Genomic DNA, 27718 nt, shown 5'->3' on the forward strand with positions numbered 1-27718 from the left:
TGTCTATTATCTAATATGCATTTAAAATGTTTAGATTTAAAATTTTGCGAGTTGTTAATATATGTTGTAAGACATAGAAAAACATAGCAAGAATCCACTTGGCTTGGGACTCCATGGCTACAACTCACTTTACCGGTTCCATTGGCAAATTCGTTCAAGTCTTCCTACCTTTGAGAATTCAGTTTTACCACTTGGATTTCTTACGTATCGTCACAATTTCTAGGCATTACTTGGAGCTAAAATAAGGACAATGGTTAAAATGGGGCCAGGCGTTCTGATACGGCATTTCAATTATATGGGAGAGTAATGGCAGCCTATCAGCAACAGCGTCTGGTCTACCAGCTCCTTTACTTACCGTACAGTCAACACCCTGGCACCAGCTTCTGTGTGTGCCTCAGAAATGCAATGCAGAGCCTTTTGCCAAACTGTTCTTTTGAAAACCAAGCATCGGCTTCCGTTCGCCAAATTTTCTACTGAGATGTATGGGAGTGTTTTTCCTTTGAAAACTTAAATCATTAGTCAAAGCCAGTTGGAAACAGTTCATGGTTGAAATGGAAGGAGAACAGCTCGAGAGAAAACAAACAGCACACAGGAGAGTCGGAAGCCCAGGAAGACTGATTAGAGCAGAGTTTTTCAAACGTTTTTGACTGTGACCCACAGCGGAAAAGAGAGTTTACAACACACAGCAATGCTTATGACCCACAGTGCCCTTTGATATTTTTTTTCCGACTCTATTTCACTTTTAAAAATGCTGATGGGCACTTTTAACCAATTTCAAGAGCCTCTAAATTGATTTCACCACTCAGTGGACAATGAGTCATCGTTTGAAAAACACTGGCCTCGAGGTTACAAGTTGGAGTTCAGACCTGAAATGTCCGGGAACCCTGCTCTCTGATTAATGTCACAGTGATAGTTACCTCTTCTTTTTTGAAGGTAGGCTTGTCTTCTTGGGACTTTTCTCTTTTCACTTGCACTTTGGCCCCTTTTTCTTCTCCCTTTTCCTTTTCAAGAATGGTCAGATCATACGTTTAAAAGAAGCCCTCTCTTACAAGAGATCACACCGTGCATGTGCGTGTGCGTGTGTGTGTGCGTGTGCGTGTGCCAGGGGGTTACTTGGCTGTTTTCTGTCTCAGTGCTCATACTTCCCTCTAGTGCTGGTGGTTCTGGACAGCGAGGGGGAAGGCTTTCTTCCCACCAACGCTTTTCCCCATGTGCCACAGTGCTCACGGAAACCTAGCAAGACACGATGCTCCTGGTGAGTGTTAAAGCCTCGTGTGTGGTTTGGTGCACTGGGGTCCTGAGTTGCTCAATTACAAGTGTGTTCATGAACCCCTCGTACAGAAGCAGGGGTGAAAGACAGCTTCAGTGCAAGGCAGAGTGAGGGACAGAGAGTTCTCTTTGGAGAGGTGAGTGTGCAAGTGTCTTGGGTCTTTTGTGGGTGGTTAGGTACATTGCTTTTAAGGCAGCCTTGCAGACAGGAAAAAAAAAAAAATTAGTAGCTTACATTATTTTCCCACTATTTCTGCCCTTCCTTGGGCTACACAAATTTGTGTCACACAGATGAAAAAGAAGCAAAATGTATGCTCTTAATTACTGTTGCTACCTTGTTATGTGCTGTCGAGTAGGACCCGACTCATAGTGACCCCTCCTTGAGTTTCCAAGGCAGTATCACTACGGAAGTAGATTGTCCCATCTTCCTTCCGAGGAGTGGCTGGTGGGTTTGAACCGCCAGTCTTAATTACTAACCAATTATAAATCATGTCTACCCCAGTGAAGGGCTATCTGCAAGTCTACTTTAAGTTCAGGTCTACATGATGGTAAGGCAGTGTTTGACATTTTTTATGAAAGATCCGAACCAGCTCCTCTCTCCTCCCTCTTACTCCTAGTTGACTTCAAAGTGTGTATTTTTGCCACCTTACGATGGAATTTCTGACCATGATTCCCACCCCAACTTTTATCATTTTTTTAAATTAAATGTCAAACACGTGAGTGAAGTGAGGCATTCTGGGCCTCTTGCCTCATGTAGACGTATGGACAGAGATAAGATGGGAAAAACAAGGAGTCAAGGTGCGGGCATGGAATCACAAGTCCACATGAAACCACAGCTTTGCCTCTTTGGGTTAATTCATTTTCTTTTTGTTCAGTATTCATAGCAACCAAGCACCAACCAATGAATGTCTCTCGGGTTGTCCCGGTAAATTTAGCTAAATTGTTTATTTAGCCATTAACCAACTGCTTCCTGCTTGCTTATTGCTATGGCCTGAAGAAAATGAAGAGCTCACCCAAGGGTCAAGCACGTGGGGGTGTACGAATGTGGCCTCAACCCCAAATTGGCCGTGCATTCCACTTCTCACAATGGCAGGCATCACACAGTGGGTGCAGAGTTAACTGTACCTGGGTCTTTGGGACGGCTGTCTGAGCTTTGTCTTCTTGTACCTTCTTCTCATTGACCCGTTTCCCTTCTATTTTCTCGTCTACCTTGCCCCCTCTGATCTTTCTCTCCTGTGTCTCGTTTCTTTTCTCTTCTACCTGCTTCCTAAGTTTTTGCTCCTCTAGCTTGGCCTTCTCCTCCTCCTCTGCCTTGGCCCTTCGCCGCTCCTCTGCTCTTTGCTCTTCCTCCTTCACTCTTTGCCTCTCCTCCTCCTCCCTGTGTTCTCGAGCAGCTTTTTCTTCTGCCTCTATCCTGGCTTTTTCCTCTGCTATCTTTCTGTCTTGCTCAGCTTGAAGTCTTTCTCTTTCTTCTGCCTCCAGCCTCTCCCTCTCTGCCTCAGCCCTCTTCCTCTCAGCCTCAGCCCTCTCCTTCTCGGCCTCAGCCCTCTCCCTCTCGGCCTCCAACCTCTTCCTCTCAGCCTCAGCCCTCTCCCTCTCCGCCTCAGCCTTTTTCCTCTCGGCCTCAGCCCTCTCCCTTTCCTCCTCTTCCAGCTTTTCCTGATGGGCTGCCTCCTCTGAATCCTGTCCCCTCCCATCCTCTACTTTATGCTCTTCTGCACTGAGTTGCCCATTTCTTACTGGCATTCCTGCCATTTCCTCGTGGGTTTCTGCTGGTGTCTCCTCTACCGTAACCTCTACCTGGTTTTCTTCAATGCTTCCTTGCTTTGGCTTCTCGTCTTCCTCTCCCTCCTTTTCCTTTTCTTCTCTCTTCTTCTCCTCGGCATCCCTCCACTCGTTCTTCTGGTAGGACTTTGTGATGATCTCTGTTTCCTCTACCTCGTATCTTTCTTGGCGACTCTCACTTTTCTCTTCTTTTTCCGCATTCTCACTCTCCGCCGTGTTGTTTTCTGTTCTTCTGCTTGGTAGTGACAAACCTGCCTCTGTTACGGTTGGGTCAAACTCCTTCTGCCGCTCCAGAGCTTCTTGGAGGCGCTTCTGGCGTCTTTCCTCCCGCCGCGCCAGGCGCTCCAGGAGGGCAGCTTCTTCATCGCCTTCTCCCTGAGTGTTTGGGGTGGTTGTCTTTGCCTCCTCAGCAGGCACACTGTACAAGAGAAACAACACCAAAGACAGCTTGCTGATTAATAAGTCGGCTGGATTTGTCTAAGCTGTGCCACACCAGGACCAGGGCAGATCCCTGTGGTACCACACCTTTACCCTCTTGGGTCACTCTAGTACATGTCACATGGTTCCCAATTGCTAGCATCTGCAAGTCTTGCCCTGGTCTTTCTTTGGCTCCTGGAGTCTACCCTACAATGGAAGTGCAGGGATACTGGAAGCAGCAACCTTCAAACAAAGATTGATGACCATTGGTGTCTACACATGGAGTCCCTGGATGGTGCAAACCGTTAATGCTCTCAGCTGCTAGCTGAAGACTGGAGGTTCAAGTTCATCCAGACGTGCCCTGGGAGAAAGGCTTAGCACTCTACTTCAAAATAACCAGCCGTTGAAAACCCAACAGAGCACAGTTCTACTCTGACACACGTGGGGTTGCCATGACTCAGAACTGGCTCAACAGCTACTGGTGACTGGTAAGTGTATAAATATCTAGGTTCCCTCACCTGTTGGGTTGGATAACTTGGAGGTGTATGTTCCGCACTGGATCTTAAAATTCCCCAATGGGTCAAACTTCAGATACCCATAGTGCTAACTTGGTAACATAATCTTTATTTGGTTGCCTTCCACTCCTTGGAAGGAAGACTGGGAAATCCACTTCCATAGGGATACCTCCTCGGAAACCCAAGGAGGGGTCGCTATGAGTCAGACTCTACTCAGCGGAAGTGAGTTTGGTTTTTTGGTTTTCCCTACCCTGCTTCACTTCCTCACACCCCTACCGGTGTTTTCTGGGATCACTTCACAGATTAACTACTTGTACCCCAGTCTTAGGAGCTCTGGTAGCGTAGTGCCTAAGGCACTTGACTGCTAACCAGAAGGCTGGCAGTTCAAATCCACTAGCCACTCCTCAGAAGGAAGGTTGGGCAATCTACTTCCATAGTGATACTGCCCTGGAAACCCAAGGAGGAGTCGCTATGAGTTGGGTCCAACTCAACGGCACATAACAACAACAACAACCCAAGTCTTTGTTTTAGGATTAGCTTCTTGGGGGACTCAGAATAAGACAAGGGCTAAATTGAAACAATGAGTGAATCCCTCTAATACTGTATGGTATTTTCTCATGTCACCTGGTCATCCGGAGTTGCTGGTCTGGAATGGTGAGATTCAAGGTACTTTGGCTGGAGGGGAGTATATGTCACAGTGTGGCACTGCCAATGACCAATGACTCATGCCAGTGACTCCCATGGTAGAGACTTTTCACCACAATCCATGCTCCTTCCTCCACTGTCGTGAGGGAATGTGGGTGCCAGCCAAAGATTACATTTTCTACAACATCCCTTCCTCCTTGACCCTAGGCAGGGCCATGTGACCACTAATTACCAAAGAAATATAAGCAGAAGTGATGTGTCCATACCAGGACAATTAAGAAGCAGAGGTGGATTCTCTACCCCTTCTTTCTCCATCTTCTGGTAACACCACAGGACTCCATTGCCTTAGGAGCTGACAGAGCCATAGGAGGAAGGAGGGCAGGTCACTGATTCTACCTACTGGCCAGAAATACCCACACTCAACTGTGATGTGAGTGTTACTGCATCAACCTATAAAATATAGGGGCTCATCATTATAGCATCCAGCATTACCCCACTAATACATATACTATGCTCATTTCCAAGATTTCCATGAATAAAGAGCTTCTTGTAATTTTTTTCTACAGTAGACAAAGGACAGTTAAGTTTGAAGTTTATAAAAAAAGAAAAGACAATCTCTAAAAAACCAAACTGTACCATGTCCATTACCACACACTATTGCAGGATATTGGACACTGCCCAAGCCAGGGGTGTTGGTCTCTACTGGCAGGAAACAACCAGTCATGTGATACCAGGAACTGTGACCAGAGTTGGAAGACTATTTCCTGCAATGTTTAGAAACTACATCAAATTTCATGGTTCAGACCAAACTTGGCCCTTTTGAAGTTCAAGTTCACTTAACTTTGGAAAAACACATTTCATATTTAACAACAAGAAATGGCAGAGTCAAGGCCAGATTTTAAATGTCTTTGGCCTTAGCTGTTGCTGCAGGACACTGTCTCCATGAGACATACCACAAACCAAACTGAACTCATAGCCATTGAGTTGATTCCGACTCATAGCAACCCTTACATTGGATTTCCAAAGCTGTAAATCTTTACAGAAGCAGACTACCTCATGGCTTTTCCATGGAGCAGCTGGTGGGTTTGAACCACCGACCTTCTGGTTAGCAGTCAAATAAAGGCCTCAACGAGTACACCACCAGATCAAGATTACATTTCCCTGAGGCTACACAAAGCTTAGAATTTAAGGAGAAAGGGCTATCTGTAAGGCATTTGGTCAACTGAAAAAAGTGTCCCAGATTCCAAAGTGCAAGTGAGATTAAAGTAGCTGAGTCAAGACACCAACAGACTCTACTGTATCTGATGTGGTCTCCCTCTATGTAAACATAATATGTATACAGATCTTCCTGTACATAACTCGACAGTGTAAGTGCCATGCCAGTTCAAGTCATACAGTCTTAACTGTTCAGCCTTATTTATTCTTTGTGTGGATAATAGTATGTTGGAGATAAATCACATATTCTCACATACTTTTCGAAAAAAGAAAAAAATTAGATCAATAGCATGAAATAACTAGTAATAAAAATATTTTAAAAATTAGAGAAATACAATTATGAGGGAGATTTTAAAAATAAGGAAAACTATAGACCACCAGTAACTTTCTAACGCCCTTCTTCATCCTTCACTAATAACTAGATTCAGGAAAGGCCTCAAAATGCCATTTGCAAACTCTTTTTTCCCTTCTCTCTTGGTTTAAAAATGGAAAATGAGTAAATAATAGTGTTGTCCTTCTTCTGTAAGACTCTACTGAACACGCACTATGTGCAAGGCCCTAGGCATTTCATACACATTGTTAGTTCAGCTTAACCACATTTGTAGGAAATGAATATAATTTGCACTTCCATTTAAATGAAGATGAAATAGGCTTAGAGACTTACCTGTGATTTTAGAGCTGGGATTCAATGCCAGGTGGACCACACTCCAACCCCTCTGCCACATGTCCTCCCTATTTAGGGGCCACTGACCATGGAGCAGGAGTCCCTGGGTGGGGCAAGCCATCAACGTGCTTGGGAACTGAAAGGTTGGTGGCTGGAGTCCACCTAGAGGCACCTGGGAAGGAGGGCCTGATGGTCTATTTCTGGAAGCTCTCTACGGAGAACGCTATGCAGCGCAGGATACTCTGATACACACGGGGCCGCCTTGAGTGGAATCAGCTTGAGAGCAACTGGTTTTTGCCAAGGGACAAGGTCTTTCCTCATTCCTCCATGTGACCATTAGGTTTCCTCCTTGGTTTCATCTTGCCTGCCAGCATTTTCAAGACCCTTCTCAGAAACCTTCTGAGGTGCTCCCTCAAATTTGGGTTAATCCGCCCAGAGCCCCTTCCCTTCAGAAGTCTCTGAATAGACTGGATTACTAGAACCATCAACAGCCCCTCCCAACACACACAAACAAACTAAACCCAAAGCCACACACGGGATCGCATCATTATAGTTAAGCAACCCATAGTTGAAAATTAAAATTAATTTTGTTCACTGTTCCCCGCCCCCCTAAATATCCTTCTCTTTCCTAAGCTTTGGAGCATATAAACCTGGTTTACACTAACTGTGAGCACAGGGTACAGGGTGACCCTGCTTCTGCTGCACAAGGCCTCTTTGAAGAAGCTGAACCTATTAATACTCTTGCCCTCTCCAGTTTCTACCAGGGAAGAAATGTGGTCGTAAGCTCAGAAGCTTGGTAGTACTTTTGTGATGAATGATCACAATAAATTATACAAGACTCTGCACCTTGCTGAATATCATAAAAACCCACCACCACTGAGGCAATTCCAATGCACAGTGACCCTATAGGGCAGAGCAGTACTGCTCCATATTGTTTCCAAGGCTGCCATCTTTACAGACACAGGCTGCCTCATCTTTCTCCCTCAGAGTGGCTGATGGGTTCAAACCATTGACCTTTTGGTTAGCAGCTGAACGTCTTAACCACCATGCCACCAGAAGTCCTGTGCTGACTATTGATTGAGGCTGTACAAGAAAAAGTAAGATATTTGCAATCTGTACCTACTTAGAACAGTCATGTGTTCTCCCTTTCTGGGAAGCCTAGTGGACTCTATTAAACGGATAACTCTTCAGATCAAAACAGATAGTAATACCCTAAAGAAAGCATGTGAATAGTTTTCCTTATTTAATGATAGAACTCACCATACTTAGTACAGAAAAAAAAAAAAAAAAAACACTGAATAATAAAATTATTAAAAAGCCCTCCATGTGGGGTGTGTTTGGATTTGGGTGGGTTGAGAAGGGCACGGTGCTGTCCTGATGTCTAAATCAGATTGAATCTCCTGTTTGATCGAAAAAACAAACTAGTAGCCGTGGAGCGGATTCTGACTCATGGCAACCCCACGCATTGCACAGGACTGAGCTTCGTAGGGTTTTCCTTCCATAGACGATCTTTTAGAAACAAATCACCAGGCCTTTCTTCTGAGGCACTTCTGAGTGGGTTTGAACCATCAACCTTCCAGCTAGTAGCTGCCTGCTTAGCTGTCTGCACTATCCGGGTGCTCCTTCCAGTCTGATGAGTGGCTTAAAACGACCAACAAATAATGAAACAAATCAGATTGAGTGAAAAACACTTGAGTTGGGCTTAAAAGGGAATGCTCTGTCCAACAAATTCAACAGACAGCAACTTAAAAACTCTCCATTCCGCAGAAGCCAGTACCTGTTCTGGGCATTCACCTCCACCTGGTCAGTCACCTGTCCCAGGGCTTCTTCCTCCTGCTTCTGCCGCAGCCTTTCCTGCCGGGCTCGGCGGCGCCTTTCTCGGGCAGCCTCTTCCTCATCGTCATCGTTCCTCTGGTAGGCGATCCTGCAAGGGGACAGAGACAATCCGCTGAGCAAACCCCACTGCCAAGGGGCTCCATCCATGTCACAGCACGGGGCACCTCTGTCCTTTCCTGCACCTGAGGCCCAACCAGCCCCAGAGTTCTAAACTGATGCTCCTGGCCCGCAAGTTTAGAGACCCAGTCCAACTCGCTTGCAGACTTAGGTATTTAGAAACCATTAATCCAATGGCTATAAAGAATAATGGACAATAATGAAATAATAGCTTAGACAAAAAGTCCAAACAGAGGCAGGCTGCCTTTGGTGACTGGCGGGTGGTGTGCTTAGATTCTCTTACTCAGCTGAGTGACTGAATAGCAGCATGTCAGATTTAGGAGCAGAAATCCCAAGGATCGAACTAAAAATAATCAAAAACACTTACTAGAAAGGATTTGGCATGTTGTGTGCATTTCTTATATAGACATTGTCACAGAGATCAGGAAAGAAGCAAGTTATGTTATGAAACTAGGACATACAGGTTATTAAACCAAAGCGGTTCACTGCAGTTGAGAGTAGGACATCTCTTTGCTGGGGTTTTGTTTCCCTCTTGGTGGTTTTGCGCTGGAGATGGAAGATGTTATTGACAGACAGTTGATGGGAAGTGTCAAAGGCAGTTCACTTTGAAGAGGAGGTGGTTCTCTGTAAGTTCCCTTCAACATACTTTGGTCTGCTCACCACCCATGTGCTGGGCACATCACGGAAGCCCACTGGTGTACCTGTAGGTTCTTAAGGGCTGAGGCAGGCAGAAGAGCTACTGAGACTGCATATGCATCTTTGTTAGTTACCCTTCATTGCTTCATTTGAAGCAAATGCCTGCTTAAGGAAATGATACAATCCTTAATTATACAGTCCTCATCACGTTCAGACAACTTGCTGATGACTCAGTCAGCAAGATCAGATAAGCTGGGCCACGCCAGGACTGGGGCGAGGGCAGATGCACATTGAACCCACTCTTATCCTCTCGGGCCATTTCAGTACATGCTGCCTGGCTCCCAGTCGCTAGCATCTGGAAGTCTTTGACACTGGTCTTTCTCTGGCCACTGGAGTCTATGCTCCATGTCACGTCTGCTGGTAGTACCAACCCTCACACGAGGATTGACAAACATGAGTGTGTACATGGAGTCCCTGGGTGGTGCAAACGGTTAAGGTACTCAGCTGCTAACCAAAAGGTTGCAGGTTCAAGTCTACCGATAGGCATCTTGGAAGAATGTCCCGGCAGTCTACTTCTGCAAAACCAGCTTCTGAAAACCGTATGGGGTATGAGTCTACCCTGACACACATGGGGTCACCGGGAGTCGAAATCGACTCAATGCCAACTTTTAGATAGGCTTTCCCTAACACTTCCTCCCAAAAAAGAATTGGAGACTGCGTAGCTACACAGACTCAAGAGGGAATGGCCCACGTGGTTCACTTGTCTTCTTGTGAAGGAGGGATGTGCACTGAGACAGACTGACAACAAGGGGTAGGTGGTGCTAGCTGGCCCTGGGGTGAGTGGCCAGCTGGGTCTCCATCCAGGGAGGGTGCTATATTGTGCAGAGGGCTGCATTTTATACCAGAGAGTCAGTGTCTTCATTATAATGTTACTCAAGTAGCTATAAATATAAACCCAGATATGTAAATGCTTCATGCTTATCATTCTCCTGTAACTCCAAAGCTAAAATCATTCACACATTAAAGAAAACAGAGCACCAGGGTCATACAACATCAAAGTTCACGCCAACAGTATGAAGCTAATTGGGCTGATGATGGTTTGCTCAGTCTTAATCACTCATGTTCGATTCATAAGCTAGGCATTTTGAAGCTTAGATCCAGTACTTTATGTCTTTCCATATTTTGATTTGAATGCTACAAAGGCCTTTCACCTAGGTATCATCTAAAAACCACATTAATGATGCCAAAAGCTGGTTGGTTCTTTGCTATTTCAAAAAATTTGACTTCACACTTACTGGCATCTGCTAGCATACTGCAGTCAAATGCCAATATAGGTAAAGTGTACCTTAATAATGCTGTAACCTGCTGGGCTTATTTGCACAAGTATGGGGAGGAGGGCAGAGTGATGTAGAGAAAGGAAGGCTAGCTTAAAACCCAGTTGCTGCTGAATTGACCCAGGTGACCCCAAATGTGTCAGGGTAGAACTGTGTTCCCTGTGGCTGTCAATGGCTGGTTCCAGAAGTAGACCACCAGGCCTTTCTTTGGAGGTGGTGGGTAGACTTGATCTTCACCGCTGTCGAGTTGGATCCGACTCATAGTGACCCCTCCTTGGGTTTCCGAGGTGGTATCATTATGAAAGTAGATTACCCAATCTTCCTTCTGAGGAGTGGCTGGTGGATTTGAACTGCCAGCCTTCTGGTTAGCAGTCAAATGCCTTAGGCACTAGCTTTTAAGTTAGCAGCCAAGAACGTTAGTCATTAGCACCACCCAGGACTCCATGACTAGATAACCAAAACACCCCAAACCAGACCCACTTTTGTTGAGTTGATTCTGACTCTTAGGAACCGTGTGGGAGCTCTGGTGGCATCGTGCCTAAGACACTTGACTGCTAACCAGAAGGCTGGAGGTTCAAACCTACCAGCCACTCCTCAGAAGGAAAGTTGGGCAATCTACTTCCGTAGTGATACTTCCTCGGAAACCCAAGGAGGGGTCACTATGAGTCGGGTGCGACTCGACAGCACGTAACAATAACAACAGAGGACCCTGTAGGACAGAGTAAAACTATCCCCATGGATTCCCAAAGCTGCCAACTTTATGGAATTTGTCATCAGCGGAAGGCTGGTAGGTTCAAACCATCAACTTTTTGGTTAGCAGCCGAGCACTTAACCACTGCACCACAAAGGCTCCTTCTTAACTGGATTAGGACTCAGAAACCCTGGTGTCTGGACAGGTGACTCAGGGTCCTGCAGCCCATTCCCTCTCTGCGATGTGTGAGACTGACTGGATCCTGGCCATGTCGCGTACAGCACCCGCAGCGTCACGTTCTGTGGTTATTGCTGGGAGGGGTCTGCTGAGGAGGTGAGGCAGGATGAGTTCCATTTCAGACTTGCTGGATGCCAGGGGACAGTGTGGCCTGATTCCAACACCCCACTCTAACCCAGTCTCATTCTACTTCTTTGTCAAAGGCCCTTCCCAGTGGGTTGGGTTCAGATTCTTGGTCTGCTATTCCTTCACTTATTTCTCAGCAGACAGTTTTAACCACAGCAGGGAAAATGAGCCCTAAGGACTGCTTCCCGAGCTAATCAAACACAAAGCCTTAATTCGCTTTTCTAACTCTTTGGACCAGCCATGAGATCTTGGCTATCTCTTGGGGCCTTCCTCTTCTAACACAAGCACAAGACCTCTAAGCTCCATGTGGGACGCCCCTATGATAAGAGCAAACCTTACCTCTAAATGGAATCTAACTTGATGCCATTAATTCCCCACTATCATGGAAAGGTTTGAGAGGTGACTGCCTTCTTGTCCCAGCGACCAGTTGTGCTTCCTGGCTGTTTGTGGCTGGCTTTTAGCTCTGACACGACCTGGTTTTGCCATCTAGGACAGTCTCCCTTGACGTTTCTTCACCTTGGATTCTCATCTGAGGAGTGTCCCCACAGCCTCCCGTAGCCCTTCTGGCTTGGTATGTGTATACATCCACTCTCCACAGGCAGCCTGGCCTGGCTGCTTAGTCACTAGTTGCTGTGGAGTCAACTCTGACTCCCGTCTATTCCCTGTGTGTCAGAACAGAACCGGGCTTTGTAATCCCAATGGCTGACTCTTTGGAGGGCAGACCCCCAGGCCTTTCTTCCAAGGAGCCGCTGGGCGGACTAGAACCTCCAACTTTCAGTAAGTCTCCCGGGGCATTAATGGTTTGCACCACCGAGGGAGTGCAGGATACGCAGTTACCAGCACTGAATGTTCAAAAGACTTTTTATTACCGTAATAAGGATACATTAAAATTGCTTTCGAAGTGAAGAACAAAAAAATGCCAAAATGATTTCATGGTATTTTGAATCATAACATGCTGAGTTGCTGGCTCAGTCCCATACCGGTTGCCTTTCTACTTTATAAGTGAAATTGTGACCATGGCAAATGACTTGATATGTGTGGAAATTCAACTGTGAGCCTCTCCTCTAGCCTCACTGTGCAAAGCAAACACAAGTTTCTCTGATCTTAGGTTTCTCTCTCACAGCAGCCTACCCTTCAGACTACCACAAGTCTACCGTTACTATTTTTTCAAAATAGATAAACACCCCTTAATTCCCTTGTCTTAGTTAGCCACTACTGCTATTACAGACATACCACGAATGGGTAGCTTTTGCAAACAGAGATTAATTTGCTCACAGCTGACGGTGCTAGTTCAGGGTGGCAGCTCTAGGTGAGGCTCTCTCTCTCTGCTGGCTCTGCAGGAAGGTCCTGTCTCTTAGTTTCTGCTCCTGGGTAATCTTCATGGAGTTTAGCATCTCTCCTTCCCCATCTCTGCTTCTTTTGATTGCTTGTTTTATCTTTTATCTCTCAAAAGAGATTGATTTATGATACACCCTACACTAATCCTGTAATTAGCGTAACAGAGACCACCCATTTTCAAATGGGATTATAAACACAGCTGAGGCTAGGATTTACAACACACCTATTTTGGGAGGCATAATTCAATCCTTAGCACCACTATTAACCAGCCCATCCATATTTTGAGGGTACAAAGACATCTGATTTTCCCAGATGACTCAGGGCAGTGTGGGATCTTGCAGTTTCTCTGAGTCAACTGAGAAAGATGAAATCATGTTCAACAGAATTTTCATCAACTTTGCTCTTTTTTAAGCTTGTGGTTTGCTGTTGAGTTGATTTCAACTCATAGCAACCCCATGAGGCAGAGTAGAACTGCCCCCTAGGGTTTCTGAGGCTGTAATCTTTATGGGAGCAGATTACCAGGGCTTCCTGCCGTGAAGCTGCTGGTGGGCCAACTTCTCAATTAGCAGGCAAGCGCTTCACTGCTGCACCATCAGGGCTCCTTCTTTTTCTTTTTCAAAGAAACTAATTACTCACAAATGATGTATAAAGTAACACCATTAAATAAATATCAATGGGCCAGACCTATGACCTTCCAACCCACACTGGGTGGAAGAGGGTAGACATGCAGTATTATGCTTGGTTTCTTGGTAACTACTGCCTTTACTCATGACTTGGCACAAATACTTGGAGAAATGTAAGACCGACCTTTTTGCAGGAAGGTCTGTACTGCTGACAGCAAATGACTCACTGAATATTCAGGAGAAAGAGAGTGAGTCTTGTGTGTGTAATGTGTGTGTGTGTGTGTTTGTGAACAAGTGTTAAAAGATCTCAAAATCCAAAGTGATGAATTACAAGACGGAGTTTGATTGTGTCCATGGTAGGGAAGAGTAGAGAAGACTTCCACTCTCTGATCCATTGCTTAAGGGCCCTGGTGTTGTAAGAAAAAAAACAGATGTATGCAGTGGAAAAACTCCCTTGGAATGCTGTGGGTTTACACCAAAGGCATTCTAAAGCTTTACACCAGAGCTCTGCTGTCTGCGTATATTCAAGGAACAAGACAATTATGATGAATTCTGTACCTTTTAGCTAGAAAGTTTGAATAAATAAAAATACTATGGAGATGGTGGGAGCTCTGGTAGCGTACTGCCTAAAGCACTTGACTGCTAACCAGAAGACTGGTGGTTCAAACCCACCAGCCACTCCTTGGAAGGAAGAAGGGCAATCTACTTCCGTAGTGAAACTGCCTTGAAAACCCGAGGAGGGGTCGCTATGAGTCAGGTCCGACTTGATGGCACACAACAACAACAACAACATGGAGATGGTAAATAAGGACATCACTGAGGAGGCTATGTCTTTGTATTTGGAAGGGCCAGGGTCTAAATATATACATTTTTTTCCCCCTATAGCCATCGAGTTGATTCTGACTCACGGCAACCCCATGTGTTTCAGGGTAGAGCTGTGCTCCATAGGGTTTTCAATGGCTGTAATCTCATGGAGGTAGATCCCCAAGACTTTCTCCCACAGTGCCATGGGGCAGATTCAAACCACCAACCTTTTGATTAGTAGTCAGGCGCAAACTGTTTGCACTACCCAGTGACCAAATGTGAACTAGAGGAGAGAAAAAGGAACTGGTGACAGCTTCCTTAGTCGGACATTGGAGCTAGGCACTACTTGTCATCTTGTCCCAGTGCCCTCCTCATCCCATCTTCCCGTCGGACGCTTCTCAAGACTTGTGCAACATGGGAAACGCCATCTACATCATGGGTGGTTGCTTTTCAACCCATGATCCCCTAGTCTGAAGAACGCTGCTATTCTAACCCTGCCCTTTCTTTGCCTTTTCCCAAGCTGCTCACTTATGACTCGGGACTACAGTACCTGATCCTTGAAGTTTTCCAATAAAATGCCACTTGTGGCATCTCAGTAATGAAACAAGACCTCTTCTCAGGAGGCCGTGTTAAAAACAAACTCACTGTTGTCAGGTTGATTCCGACTCATAACGACCGCCATTGGGTTTTTGAGGTGGTAAATCTTTATGGAAGTACATCCTCTCCCTAGCCTTCCACAGAGCGGCTGGTAGGTTTAAACTACTGACTTTCTGGTTAGCAGCCAAATGCCTTATCCACTATTCCACCAGAGCACCTTATGTTTAAAAATGCATGAAGAAAAATAATAACCATGTTTAAGAGGGATGACTTTACTACATGCTTAGAAGCGTTACATACTTCTAATGAAAAAGAAGTAGGGATGAATTTACCATGAGTGCAAATTTACTGATTTTCTGTTGATAATCACAATATTATACTGAGTAATCAACTAGATAACCAAATAGTTAATCAAGTTTGTATCTGCAATCTTGATAGCCTATTTTTTAAAAATATAAATTTTATATATATATATATATATATATATATATATATATAGGAGCTCTGGTAGCATAGTGGCTAAAACACTTGACTGTTAACCAGAAGGCTGGCGGTTCAAACCCACCAGCCACTCCTCGGAAGGAAGGTTGGGCAATCTACTTCTGTAGTGATACTGCCTCGGAAACCCAAGGAGGGGTCGCTATGAGTCGGGTCCAACTCGACGGCACATAACAACAACATCAACAATATATATATATATATGCAAGGAGCTCTGGCGATCCTGTGGTTAAGGTGTTGGGCTGCTAACCAAAGGTTGGTTTGACCTACCAGCTGCTCCAAGGGAGAAAGACAAGGCAGTCTGCTTCCGAAAAGATTCACAACTTTGGAAATCCTATGGGGGTTGCTATGAGTTGGAATCAACTCTATAGCAGTGGGTTTATATATATATATATATGTATATGCAATACAGTTACCATTTTGAAAATTTCTTGTGTTTACTTAACACAGCCGTCCCTTGGTATCCACAGCGGATTCATTCCAGGACTGCTATGGATACCAAAATCCATGGATACTCAAGTCCCTTCTATAAAATGGCATAGTATTTGCATACTCCTTACACACATCCTCCCATATACTCCAGGTTACTTACAGTATCTAATACAATGTCAATGGTATGCAAACAGCACCTTGTGCTTCCTCTTACCCTTGGAGGGATCGCTATGACCACTAAATTTCTTTTTTCCTCCCTGAATATTTTTGCTCCTTGGTTGAATCCACGGATGTGGAACCTATGGATATGGAGGGCCAAGAGAAATATGTTTGATGACTTTTGAATCTCAGTTCCCCAAGGTACAGGTTACTCTTTTCATCTATGGCATAGTACTCCATAGTTTGTTTACTTATTCTTCTTTCAACAGGTCTTGGGCCCCCCTCACCCCCATTTTCCTCTGCTTCACACAATGCTTCCGTGTCTTCTTGTGCATAGGGGGATTTTCAGGGTAGATATTAACAAGTGGGATAGTATGTGTTCAATTCCAATTTAAGGGATTCTGTCAAAGTTCCCTTCAGAGTAGTTCCAATTTCCATTCCTATGTTTTGCCATTTCAAATAACCAAATGGGTTGATGTACATTAGTACAGTCCACGCCGATGGAAAGGACCACAGGAGACTGCATCTCCTGTATCCTGGATGGGGATGGTTTCTGGCATTTTAGGAATGAGGATCTTTTTAAAACACGGAGAACAATGGAAGACATCCTGCCAAATTGGTTATTTTTTATTTTTTGGTTAATAAAATGAGTTTTATAAAAAGTGTCTAAAATTCCTTAATGCGTGAAAAGGAATCTGTATCTTACAAATCACTGCACTGACATGTATTCACAAAACACTTTCATACATGAGACAGCTATTTATCAGACTACAGAGATACTTGCTGTGGATATGAATTTGAGATCTCTTGCAATAACTCTACTTCCAGAGAGCCACTGCTCTGTAGGAAGGGGTTGCAAGAGGGCCTTTGAACAGACGGAGCTGTCATCTTAAACACTTTCATGTTCAACATTACTCATGCTTGGGAAGTATGCAGACATGTGCAGGTACACACACAGACCCACGGATTAAGTGAGGAAGCCTTAAAGAAGCCCCATCCGGCTTAAAGTTTCCCAGTCTCGGTGTTTTCCTTGCTTTCACCACATTCTTATATTTTAAAAACAGAGCAGTGCACCTAAAACCCCACCAGACCAAATGAATCAACCACCTGAAAGAATGAAAGGGATAAGAAGCCAGGTCTACCAGTAGTTGTGCATCTGTGAATTCATGGCACCTTCTAGGGTATGTCTCAGTTCTCTAGTGCTGCTATAACAGAAGGACCACAGGTGGGTGGCTTTAATAAACAGAAATTTATTTTCTCACATTTTAGGAGGCTGGAAGCCTGAGTTCAGGGGCTCTAGGGGAAGGTCCTTGTCTCCTTTCTCGGCCCCTGGTCTAGGAAGTTCTCAGCATAGGGACCTGAGTCTAGAGGACACACTCTGCTCCTAGCTCTCCCTTCTTGGTAGTAGGAAGGTCCCTCTTCTCTCTGCTCACTTCTCTCTCTTTTGATTTCTTGTAAGATAAAGGGTGTGACTTGAGTGAAGGTGGTGATTTGAGTCACATGCTCCTGAAAGGCTGTGAGTCAAGGTATTCCCCACACTAATCCTGACTCATTAACATATGTTGTTGTTGTTGTTGTTGTGTGCCATGGAGATGGAGCCGACTCATAGTGACCCTTCCCTCCATGGGTTTCCAAGGCAGTATCACTACAGAAGCAGATTAGTGGTTAGGGTTTACAACACATCACAAAATGGAGGGTAATTAATCAGATCACAAAATGGAGGGCAACCACAAATACTGTGAGTCACAGCCTAGCCAAGCTGACTTTTTTTTTTTTTTTGAAACAATTCAGTCCATAACAGGGCAGTAGGTGGTAGACAGAGCCCTCAAGATCAGCTTGGCCCTCTATCCCCCTGTATTTCTATTTCCATGAAATGGAGCAGTTTTGGGAGAAGGTGGCTTTCATCAGAGGAGAGATTCCAGCCCCGTGACCGAGACACGGAAATGCCAAACATGATCCTGCTCCCAGCTTTCTGCAGCTGTGCACACTCATGGGGACCAGACCCAGGAGGAAAATGCCTGGGCTCACAGCCTTCATGAAGGGTGATGTTTAGCCAACGCCTTTTCTTTAATTCCCATCATCACTGGTTCTGCCAATGCCATTGTCTTAACCTGGGTTTTAAATGGGATCTAAATAAAAGAGTTAACAATCTCAGATGGGTTGAAAATGCATTCATCAGCTAACTGGAGACAAAATGACTCAGATGTTCTTTCATTATTCTTTTTCATGTGTCACCCCCCACCCCCGCCCCAGTGATTTCCCTTCATAATATGAAACGCCAGCAAATTCTCCAAACACATCCAATCAGCTCTCCAAATTGCCCAAATGCTCTTAGCAAAGTCTCAGGCAACGCTGTGATCATGAGGGAAGAGTCTGCACTACTGAAATGAGTCATATTCACTCTTCAGATTTACTATATGTTTGACAGTTAAAGAAGTTTACAGAAACATTCCTGGCTCTTAAATATGATTTTGTTTATATATGGTGTCTGTAAAATGTTGCGGTTTCAGTTAATGCGCAGGAAGCCTGATTCTGAATGTCTCTCTTTGGATTCCTTAAAAGAAAGTCATTAAAAATGACAATGAAGAAAAAAAAATTGAGAAAGTAAAAATGTTTTTTTTTTTAGGAGCAGACACTCTGGTAGCGTAGTGCCTAAGGCACTTGACTGCTAACCAGAAGGCTGGCGGTTCAAACCCACCAGGCACTCCTCGGAAGGAAGATGGAGCAATCTACTTCCGTAGTGATACTGCCTCGGAAACCCAAGGAGGGGTCGCTATGAGTCGGGTATGACTTGATGGCACATAGCAACAACAACAACAGGTCAGAAATTTGGAGGATTGGTATAGCTGGTAGTCAAATGGTTTGTTGATAACTAATATAGGACACAATGAAAGAACCACGACCAATTGTTAGTTGGATGACTCTGACTCATGGCAACCCCCTGGGTGTCAGAGCAGAACTGGGCTCCACAGGGTTTTCAGGGGCTGATGTTTTGGGACTAGATTGCTAGGACTTTCTTCCAAGGAACCTCTGGGTGGACTTGAACTACTAACCTTTTGGTTACCAGCCAAGTATATTAACCATTCGCATCATCCAAGGGCAGAATGAAAGTCATCTTGATTCAGAAAAATTTTTATTTATTCATTTATTATGTATTTATTTATGGAAGGGAAAGGTAAAATCACACTGTATTCCATTGCAGAACTCAGTGTTGGATCAGCCGTGTGCCTTTCACCAGTGAAGGCATGCAAGGCAGAGTTTCCCAGAAGGAGAGCTCACTCCATCTGTTCCCTCTGAGTGAGAACCCCGGAGTCCTCATACCTACGCACATTTGACTGTCACTCAACTCTGCATTCCAGCCATATATTCTGACTCTTGATAGTAAAATATCGTGCTTGTAAGGGTTAGTGTTCTTATATATGTCCTTGTCACATATATGTCCTTACATATGTTTTCACTCGGAGCTCTGGTAGCGTAGTGCCTAAGGTACTTGACTGCTAACCAGAAGGCTGGCGGTTCAAACCCACCAGCCACTCCTTGGAAGGAATATGGGGCAATCTACTTCTGTAGTGATACTGCCTTGGAAACCCAAGGAGGGGTCGCTGTGAGTCGGGTCCGACTCAACGGCACATAACAACAACAACAATGTGTTTTCACCACCAACCCACCATTTGCTTTACTCATTTAATCACATGAGTTTCTATAACCACAGACCATGATGAGAGAAATGTGCTACAGAACAGTGTAGACAGAAACATCAGACAGTAGAAGACAAACCTCACCTCCACCTATCCACCACATTGGTCGGCTGGTTCTCAGTATCATTATGACTACTAAACTCACTGCCATCAAGTTGGTTCCCATTCATAGAGACCTCCATTGAGTTCCGAGGCTATAAATCTTTATGGAAGTAGATTGCTCCATCTTCCACCTGTGAAGCAGCTGGTGGGTTTCAACAGCTGACCTAGTTAGCAGCCAACTGCATTACCAACTACACAACCAGAACCAAAACCCAAACCCACTGCCATCAAGTAAATTCTAGTCATAGCGACCCCACTGGGTTTCTAAGGCAATAAATCTTTAAGGAAATAGATTGTCCAGTCTTCCTCCCATGGAGTGACTAGTGGTTTGAACTTCCAACCTTCTAGTTAGCAGTTAAATGCCTTAGGCACTGTGCACCAGAGCAGAGCTCCTTATTACGACTACAAGGTCAGTCAAACAGGTCAGGTCTGATGGGTCCTGTGTGACTTGAGGGGACCTGGGGAGGAGCAGGGTTTCGGATTCTGATTCCAGGTTGATGTGGCTGAGTAAGGGACCAGCTATGCGATCCTCAGCTTAGAAGATTCACCTCTAAATCGATGCAGGAGGCCACAGGAAAGTTAACAATGATGGTTCTAGTGGGTTGGGATCAATCTTTTAAATAAAAAAGCAAACTTTTGTCATGAAATGTGTTGTACTATAATAATAATATACATTACAAGCCAGCTTTAAAGTGGAATAATGGGAGAAGCACCCATGTGCGGGCAGACCATGGACATACTGCAGGTTCAGTTCTAGACCACCACAGGAAAGTGAGTATGGCAATACAGAGAGTCACACAAAGGTTTTGGTTTCCCAGTGCATAGAAAAGCTATGTTTACACTATATTATAGTCTATTAAGTGCACAATAGTATTATGAAAAAGCTTGAAATATTATGAGAATTACTGAAACGTAACACAGAGACATCAAGTGATCACATGCTGTTGGAAAAATGGCACCCACAGACCTGCTTGACCCAGGGTTGTCATATACTTTTAATTTGTTAAACATGCAATTATCTGGGAAGTGCAATAAAGTGAAACGCAGCACAGTGAGGTGTGTCTGTACTTACGACCCAACTAACCACCAGCCCCAGTGGTACTTTGTGGCCTCTGCAATGTCATTCTCTTTTCCTAAATACCTCCAAATCACCACTGACCTGAACTTGCTGTGCATTAGTTTCTTGCTTGTCTTTGTAGTTTTAGCACTAAAATGTGCATTCCCAGGTGATAGAAAAAAAAAAGTTTTTGAACTTTACATCATCAAGCCTTATGTAGTCTGTGATTAACTTCTTTCATAAACCATTAAAGTTTTGAGATTCATCTGTGTTTATATGCGTTAAAAGCAAACAAACAAACCAAACTCAACTGCCATTGAGTTGATTTGACTCATCGCGACCACTCTTTGGGTTTCTGGGGCAGTATTTCTACGGAAGTTGGCTGACCAATCTTTCTTCCAAGGAGTGGCTGGTGGGTTTGAACTGCCAACCTTCTGGTTAGTAGTCAAATAGCTCTAGTTTATAATGACAGATTAGACACAGTGTGTTATCAACAGCTATTGAGATTATAGTTTTGATGGGACAAATGTCTTAACTTCTTACTCAGTTAGTGCTCTTTTATTTTAAAAAGTCAAGTAATGTGTGATATTCACGAGGAACGAAGTGAATAGAATCTGGATTTACTTTCATGTTGAGTTTTTAGTTTCTCTTTTATTTATTTTAAATTTTTATTTGGAGACAATTTTAGATTTATGGAAGAGTTCCAAAGATAAAGTAGAGTGTTCTTTATCCAGCTTCCCCCAATGTTAACATCTCACATAAAACCATGAAACATGTAGCAAAATGAGGACATTAACACTGGGACATTGCTATCAACTGAATGACAGACTTCATTCAGACATTATCAGTTTTTGCACTAATTCCATTTTTCTGTCCCAGGATCCAATCCAAGGTACCATTTTGCATTGAGTGTCTTTGTTTTTAGTCAGCATTATTTATTATTGTTTTACTTGCAACCATTTTTATTTCTATTCAGATGTTCTCCCCCCTTCACCACAGCTTCATTTGCTTCTGCTTTCTGATCTGTAGTTTTTCCTGCTTGGAATGTTTTGGATACGCAGAATTCAAGCTTGAGACATTCAGTTAAAAAAGTAAATCATGCTCTTGACATATTTCAGAGTCACACAAAAAAGAACATCATGATCAGTATTTTTCCCCTCAAAAGTTTAGCAATACTGGATCTGAAGAGTATGGAATGTTCTCTTTGAATGATACGATCACTAATAATAGTAATTTACACCTATCTAATGTTTACTTAAAGGAGCTCTGGTGGTAAAGTGCCTAAGGAATTTGACTGCTAACTAGAAAGTTGGTGATTCAAACCCACCAGCGCTTCACAGAAGGAAGATGGGGCAATCTACTTCTGTAAAGATTTACTGCCTTAGAAACTCAATGGGGGTCAGTATGAGTCAGAATTGACTTGATGGCAGTGGTTGATTTGGTTTGGTTTTTTAATGTTTACTAGGAGTGGCATAGTGTAGTGCCTAAAGCACTTGACTGCTGACCAGAAGGCTGGCAGTTCAAACCCACCAGCCACTCCTCAGAAGGAAGATGGGGCAATCTACTTCCATAGTGATACTGCCTCGGAAACCCAAGGAGGGGTCGCTTTGGGTTGGGTCTGACTTGACGGCACGTAACAACAACAAGGAGTGGTGTAGTGCCTAAAGTATTTGACTGCTAACCAGAAGGCTGGTGGTTCAAACCCACCAGCCAATCTGCAGAAGGAAGACTGGGCAATCTATGTGCGTAAAGATTTACTGCCTTGGAAACCCGAAGGGTGTCACTATGGGTCAGAATCGACTTGTTGGCAGTGAGTTGGAGCTGAGGAATCCTGGGTGGTACAGAAGGTTCTCTTGCTTGGCTGTTAGAAGTTGGAGTCTAACCCGGAGGGGCCTGAGAAGAAAGGGCTGGTGTTCGATGGAAACCTAATGGAGCAAAGGTCTACTCCACCATGTATGTCATAGCCTAGAGCTGGAGTTGACTTAACAGCACCTGGGCGAGTGTTCCCTGGGGGTCATGTCAGTATTCCTCATGTATTCTGTCTTTTAATCTATACACAGTCATACAAAGCAGCTACTATTATTTTGAGAACACATCAAAGAAGAGGAAACTGAAGCTTAAAGACATTAAATGTTTTGTCTGAGGTCATATAGCTAATAGATTCATTTATTTTTTAAAAGAAATAACACCTCTGTCAAACTCATTAAATGCAGATTTTGGGAGGATAATTCCATTTTCCTGAAATAAACTAAAATGTATTTACACAGTCACAAACAGGAATGGATTTGCACCACCCCGCCTATCCTATCCTATTGAAACAATAAGGTTGGTCAAATGTAAACAGTTTCTTTTTAAAATTTAACTGCTTATTGAAAGGACAGTTGTGGAAAGAGGGCTGATGGTAGGTGAGAGATATTTTCTCATTTGATTTTTGAATTAAGCTTCAGTTGAAATGAATAAAAAGGAGTGAAAGGAATGTTTAAGTGGCCAGTAAACCAATTAAAATGAAACCACCAGACTCCTTCCTGTTTCCCTAAGATTCATTTGATATAAAGTGTGACCTCAAAAGACAAGCCCCACAATCCCTGTGTTTTCCTAACTATAAGCTCTTCTTCATCTCCGATCTAGGATTCTTGTGTAATAAGATTCCTAAGTAATTAATAGGAATCTTCAAAAGGTATTATTAATTAACCATATGCATCAGTCAAAAGTGAAATCTGATTTGGGCTGGTCAGTGTCTGTGGGGTTTGTTACAGGATGATTTTGCTTTACGTGCATTGAAAATATGAACAATAAACCTTGTGCTTACTTGTGTTTTGGTTTTTTTTTTTTAACTATTTTATTGTGGTAAAAATATATGTAACAAAAAAATTTGCCAATTTAACAGGTTTTACATGTACAATTCAGTGACAGTGGTTATGTTTTTGTGTTGGGAAACCTTCACCATTATCCATTCCCAAAGTTTTCCACCCCCATTGAACAGAAACTCAGTGCCCCTAAAGACACTTCCTTTTCCCCTTCCTCCTGCCCTTGGTAACTGCTAATACGCTCTGGTTTCATACATGTGTCTGTTCCATATATGTGGGACCATGGGGTCATACCTGACTTGTTTGTTTGAAGGAGTGAAATATGATGAAACAATTCAGACCCCGATCTCTATGATTCACTGTCGCTGAGAGCTGTGGCGCTGACTCTGACCCAGTGACCCCACAGGACAGAGCAGAATTGCACCATGGTGTCGCCTAGGCTATAGTCTTTCCAGAAGGAGGCCTGGTGACACAGTGGCTGAGCTCTCAATTCTGGGGGAAAAAGGTGAGGCAATCTGCTTGTAAACATTAAAAAACAACAACCATAACAAAAAAACATTGCCATTGAATGCATTCTGACTCACAGCGACCCTATAGGACAGAGCACAACTGCCCCACCGGGTTTCCAAGGCTGTCAATCTTTACGGAAGTAGACTGCTTCATCCTTCTGTGGAACAGCTGTGGATTCAAACTGCCGACCTTTTGGTTAGCAGCCAAATACTTTATAACCGCTATGGTACCGGGGCTCCTTCCGTAAGGACTACAGCCTCAGAAATGCTCTGGGGTGGCTGTACTCTGTCCTGTGGAGATGCTATGAGTCTGAACTGACTAATGGCAATGGATTTTTTTTTTTTTCTTTCCTTTTTTTAATCTTTATGGGAGAAGATTGTAGGTCTTTCTCCCACGGGCTGGCTGGTAGGTTTGAACCACCAACCTTCCAGTTAGCAGCCGAGTGCTTAACCATTGTGCCAGCAGGGCTCCTTGTATGGTTGATGGCAGTATACTCTGATGGCTCTTTCTGTTCAGTATTGGTCTGGACTTGGATCTACAACTGACTGCACACTCACCCAGAGGGTGCAGGGAAATGCCCACATTCCTCCTGGTCCGTCTGGATGCAACTTATCTGACCACAGCTACAGAAACACTCAGATTCTTTTCATATCCAAAGACCCAATCTCCTAGCAACAGAGATTTGCACTTCCATCTGCCAACGGGAAAATCATGAACTCATTGTAGATGCATCTTAGAATGATCCAGCACTTCAAGCCTTGCTCCCTAATGTGAAATATTCGTGGATTCACAAAGGTCCCTAATCTCAGAGGTGGAGCTCCAACTTCTGGTGCCACTATCACGTTGCCCAAACATTGGCTAAGAGAAAGAAAGTGACTGGACAAACTGAAACGAGATGCCTTTACACGGAGACTGTGACCCTGTGAGACTGGGAATCCCTGTGGGAGGGAGTCAGATGTCCCCACTGAGACTGAGAAGGTACGGGGCATGAGGAGGCCACTGACTACAGTCACGTGGTCTGTGTTAGCTGAGGGGGTTCCAGCATCCCCACTAGACAGGCAGCACTTAATACAGGCAAATTCACAGGGAATGGACTGTCCTAACAGTCCTTCATCTTTCCTTCCCTCCAGGCGCTCTCTGGGGCATTCCTGCCCCTACTCTTAGTCTTCCTAATTGGAAGATGTACTATTTGCTGCCTCCTCCCCACATTATCTGGGCTCCATTCCTTCCCCCCCCCCCCGGGGCATTGCCTCACTCTTTCCTCCCTCCTCTCACCTTTGCACAGTCTCTGGGTGGTGCAAACGGTTAACTACTCAGGTGGAAGGTTCGAGTCCACCCAGATGTGGCTCGGAAGAACAGCCTGGTGATCTCACTCCCAAAGACCGCAGCCATTGGAAACCCTGTGGAGCACGATCTTCCTCTGACAAACCAGAGTCGGAGTTGACTTGACGGCAGCTGATTGTTAAGAAGCAAAGCAGCTCCCTCCTCGGAGCCGGGCCCAGGGAAAGCATGTCCAAGAGAAAGGCACACGCGGAGGGTCTTCTAGCTTCCAGATCCATTCCAGGTGTTTCACTGCGCTCTGCAGCTTTGCCCCCAAAATAAAAGAAGCTAGGTCCAGCTACCCAACAGCAAGGGCTCCATAAATCTTAGCTGCAGAGAGACTTCAGTGCAGCAAACCCCACAGTCCTGGGGACCAGCAGCACTGTGGAGGGTCCTTCAAGAGCCAGCAGCTCTGATTTCCAATCTTTCAGAATAGGATTTACATCTCTTCACAGTCCTGCCACCTTCTCTGCTCTCTCGCACTCACGCTGCCTACAGAGTTAAATTAGATTTTCACTTCCTGGAGCTAGTTTCTCTGCTTCTAAAAATCAGATCCCAGCAGAAATCTATTGCTGGGGCAAAGTGATGAGATTTTAGAATCACAGAAAAATAAAACGAAGATACTTCAGGGATTATTTTGAATCCAAGCTCCACATTTTGTACACAGTAGCCGGGTGTTTCGGAGGTGATGTGACTCACACAAGTGGGTACAAAATCAGCACGTGACCCAGGTCTAGGTTCCCACACCTGTTTTCTTTCTAATGTGTGATCTTCTGTGAGCTTCTGTGAGGCTATTGTGTATTAACAAAGAGCTTCAACCAGCTGAACCCGGGAGCCTGCAGGCCACATCTAGCCCACTCCTTGTTCTTGTAAATAAAGTTTTATTGGAACACAGACAGACCTGTATTGTCTACGGCTGTTTTCACACTCCAATGGCAGAAGTGAGTAATTGTGAAGAGACTGTATATCCCACACACCAAGAAATATACATCATATGGCCCTTTACAGAAAAGTTTGGCGATCTAAGCCAATGGTCTCTGACCTTGTTTTTATAGTGTACTCCTATTAGTCAAAAAAAAAAAAAAAAGAACCCTAATGAGAATCTAACACTTCACAACGTGGATAAACTTGGAGGACATTATGCTGATTGAAATAAGTCAATCAAAAAAGGGCAAATATTGTATGATTCCCCTAATATAGAAAGTCAAGGAAAGGTTCATACCCAGAAAGAAACATTCTTTGATGGTTACCAGAGGTGGAAGGGGGAGGGGAGGAAAAATTACTAAGTGGGTAAGAGACACATATTAGTTTGAGTGAACAACAACAAAAAAACCAAACCAAACTCACTGCCGTTGAGTCAGATCCAACACATAGTGACCCCTCCTTGGGTTTTCGAGGTGGCATCTCTTTGGAAGCAGATTGCCCAGTCTTCCCTCTGAGGAGTAGCTGGTGAGTTTGAACTGCCAGCCTTCTGGTTAGCAGTCAAACGCCTTAGGCACTACGCCACTGGAGCTCCTAAATAGTGATGCTAATGCCATTGAGTCGATTTGACTCATAGCAACCCTTCCTTGGGTTTCCAAGGCGGTATCTCTATGGAAGTAGACTGCCCAATTGTCCTTCTGAGGAATGGCTGGTGGGTTTGAACCACCAGCCTTCTGGTTAGCAGTCAAGTCCTTAGGCACTATGATATCAGAGCTTCCAATCTGAGTGAAGGGAAAGGTAATATACAAATAGTGGATGCCCAGCACAATACCATTAAGGAAAATGGAAACATGGGGAGGTACACAAGAGTTACAGACAACAACGGTAGACGCTGTTACATACACAATGCTGTGGTATCAGTAATAACAAACCATTAATCTGTGAGGTAGACTGGCAAGATGATCAGGTACGGGTAGGCAAACAAGAATATAACCACACCATATTTTTAGGAGCTCTGGTAGCATAGTGGCTAAGGCACTTGACTGCTAACCAGAAGGCTGGCGGTTCAAACCCACCAGCCACTCCTCGGAAGGAAGGTTGGGCACTCCTACTTCCGTAGTGATACTGCCTCGGAAACCCAAGGAGGGGTCGCTATGAGTCGGGGCCGACTCGATGGCAAACAACAACAACAAACAACAACATACATAGGTTTGAAAGATGATATTTCTACATACATAAATGCATGTGCTGTAAAAATGTCCCTGTGTACAGTAGAGCTAACAGGGCAAACTTATAAAAACTTCTTACCATAAGCAAACACCTTGAGGGAGTGAGTCACTGGGCCTGTGAGCTCAGGACCACACT

General features: G+C 44.3%; 1 protein-coding gene across 1 annotated transcript in view; it reads right to left on the reverse strand.

Annotated features, from left to right (window-relative positions):
- The window catches only part of CALD1 (caldesmon 1), a 128432-nt gene that overhangs the window by 31180 nt on the left and 69534 nt on the right, over positions 1 to 27718 (reverse strand). The window contains exons 2-4 of the mRNA XM_042782540.1: positions 8288 to 8434; positions 2395 to 3472; positions 918 to 995 (exon numbers count right to left, since the gene is read on the reverse strand). Of these exons, the coding sequence (XP_042638474.1) occupies positions 918 to 995; positions 2395 to 3472; positions 8288 to 8434 (1303 nt within the window). The remainder of the gene's footprint in view (positions 1 to 917; positions 996 to 2394; positions 3473 to 8287; positions 8435 to 27718) is intronic.

This window comes from Orycteropus afer, unplaced genomic scaffold (assembly GCF_000298275.1).
Source record: "Orycteropus afer afer isolate SDZICR_OR568_19922 unplaced genomic scaffold, OryAfe1.0 scaffold00365, whole genome shotgun sequence".
NCBI lineage: Eukaryota > Metazoa > Chordata > Mammalia > Tubulidentata > Orycteropodidae > Orycteropus > Orycteropus afer.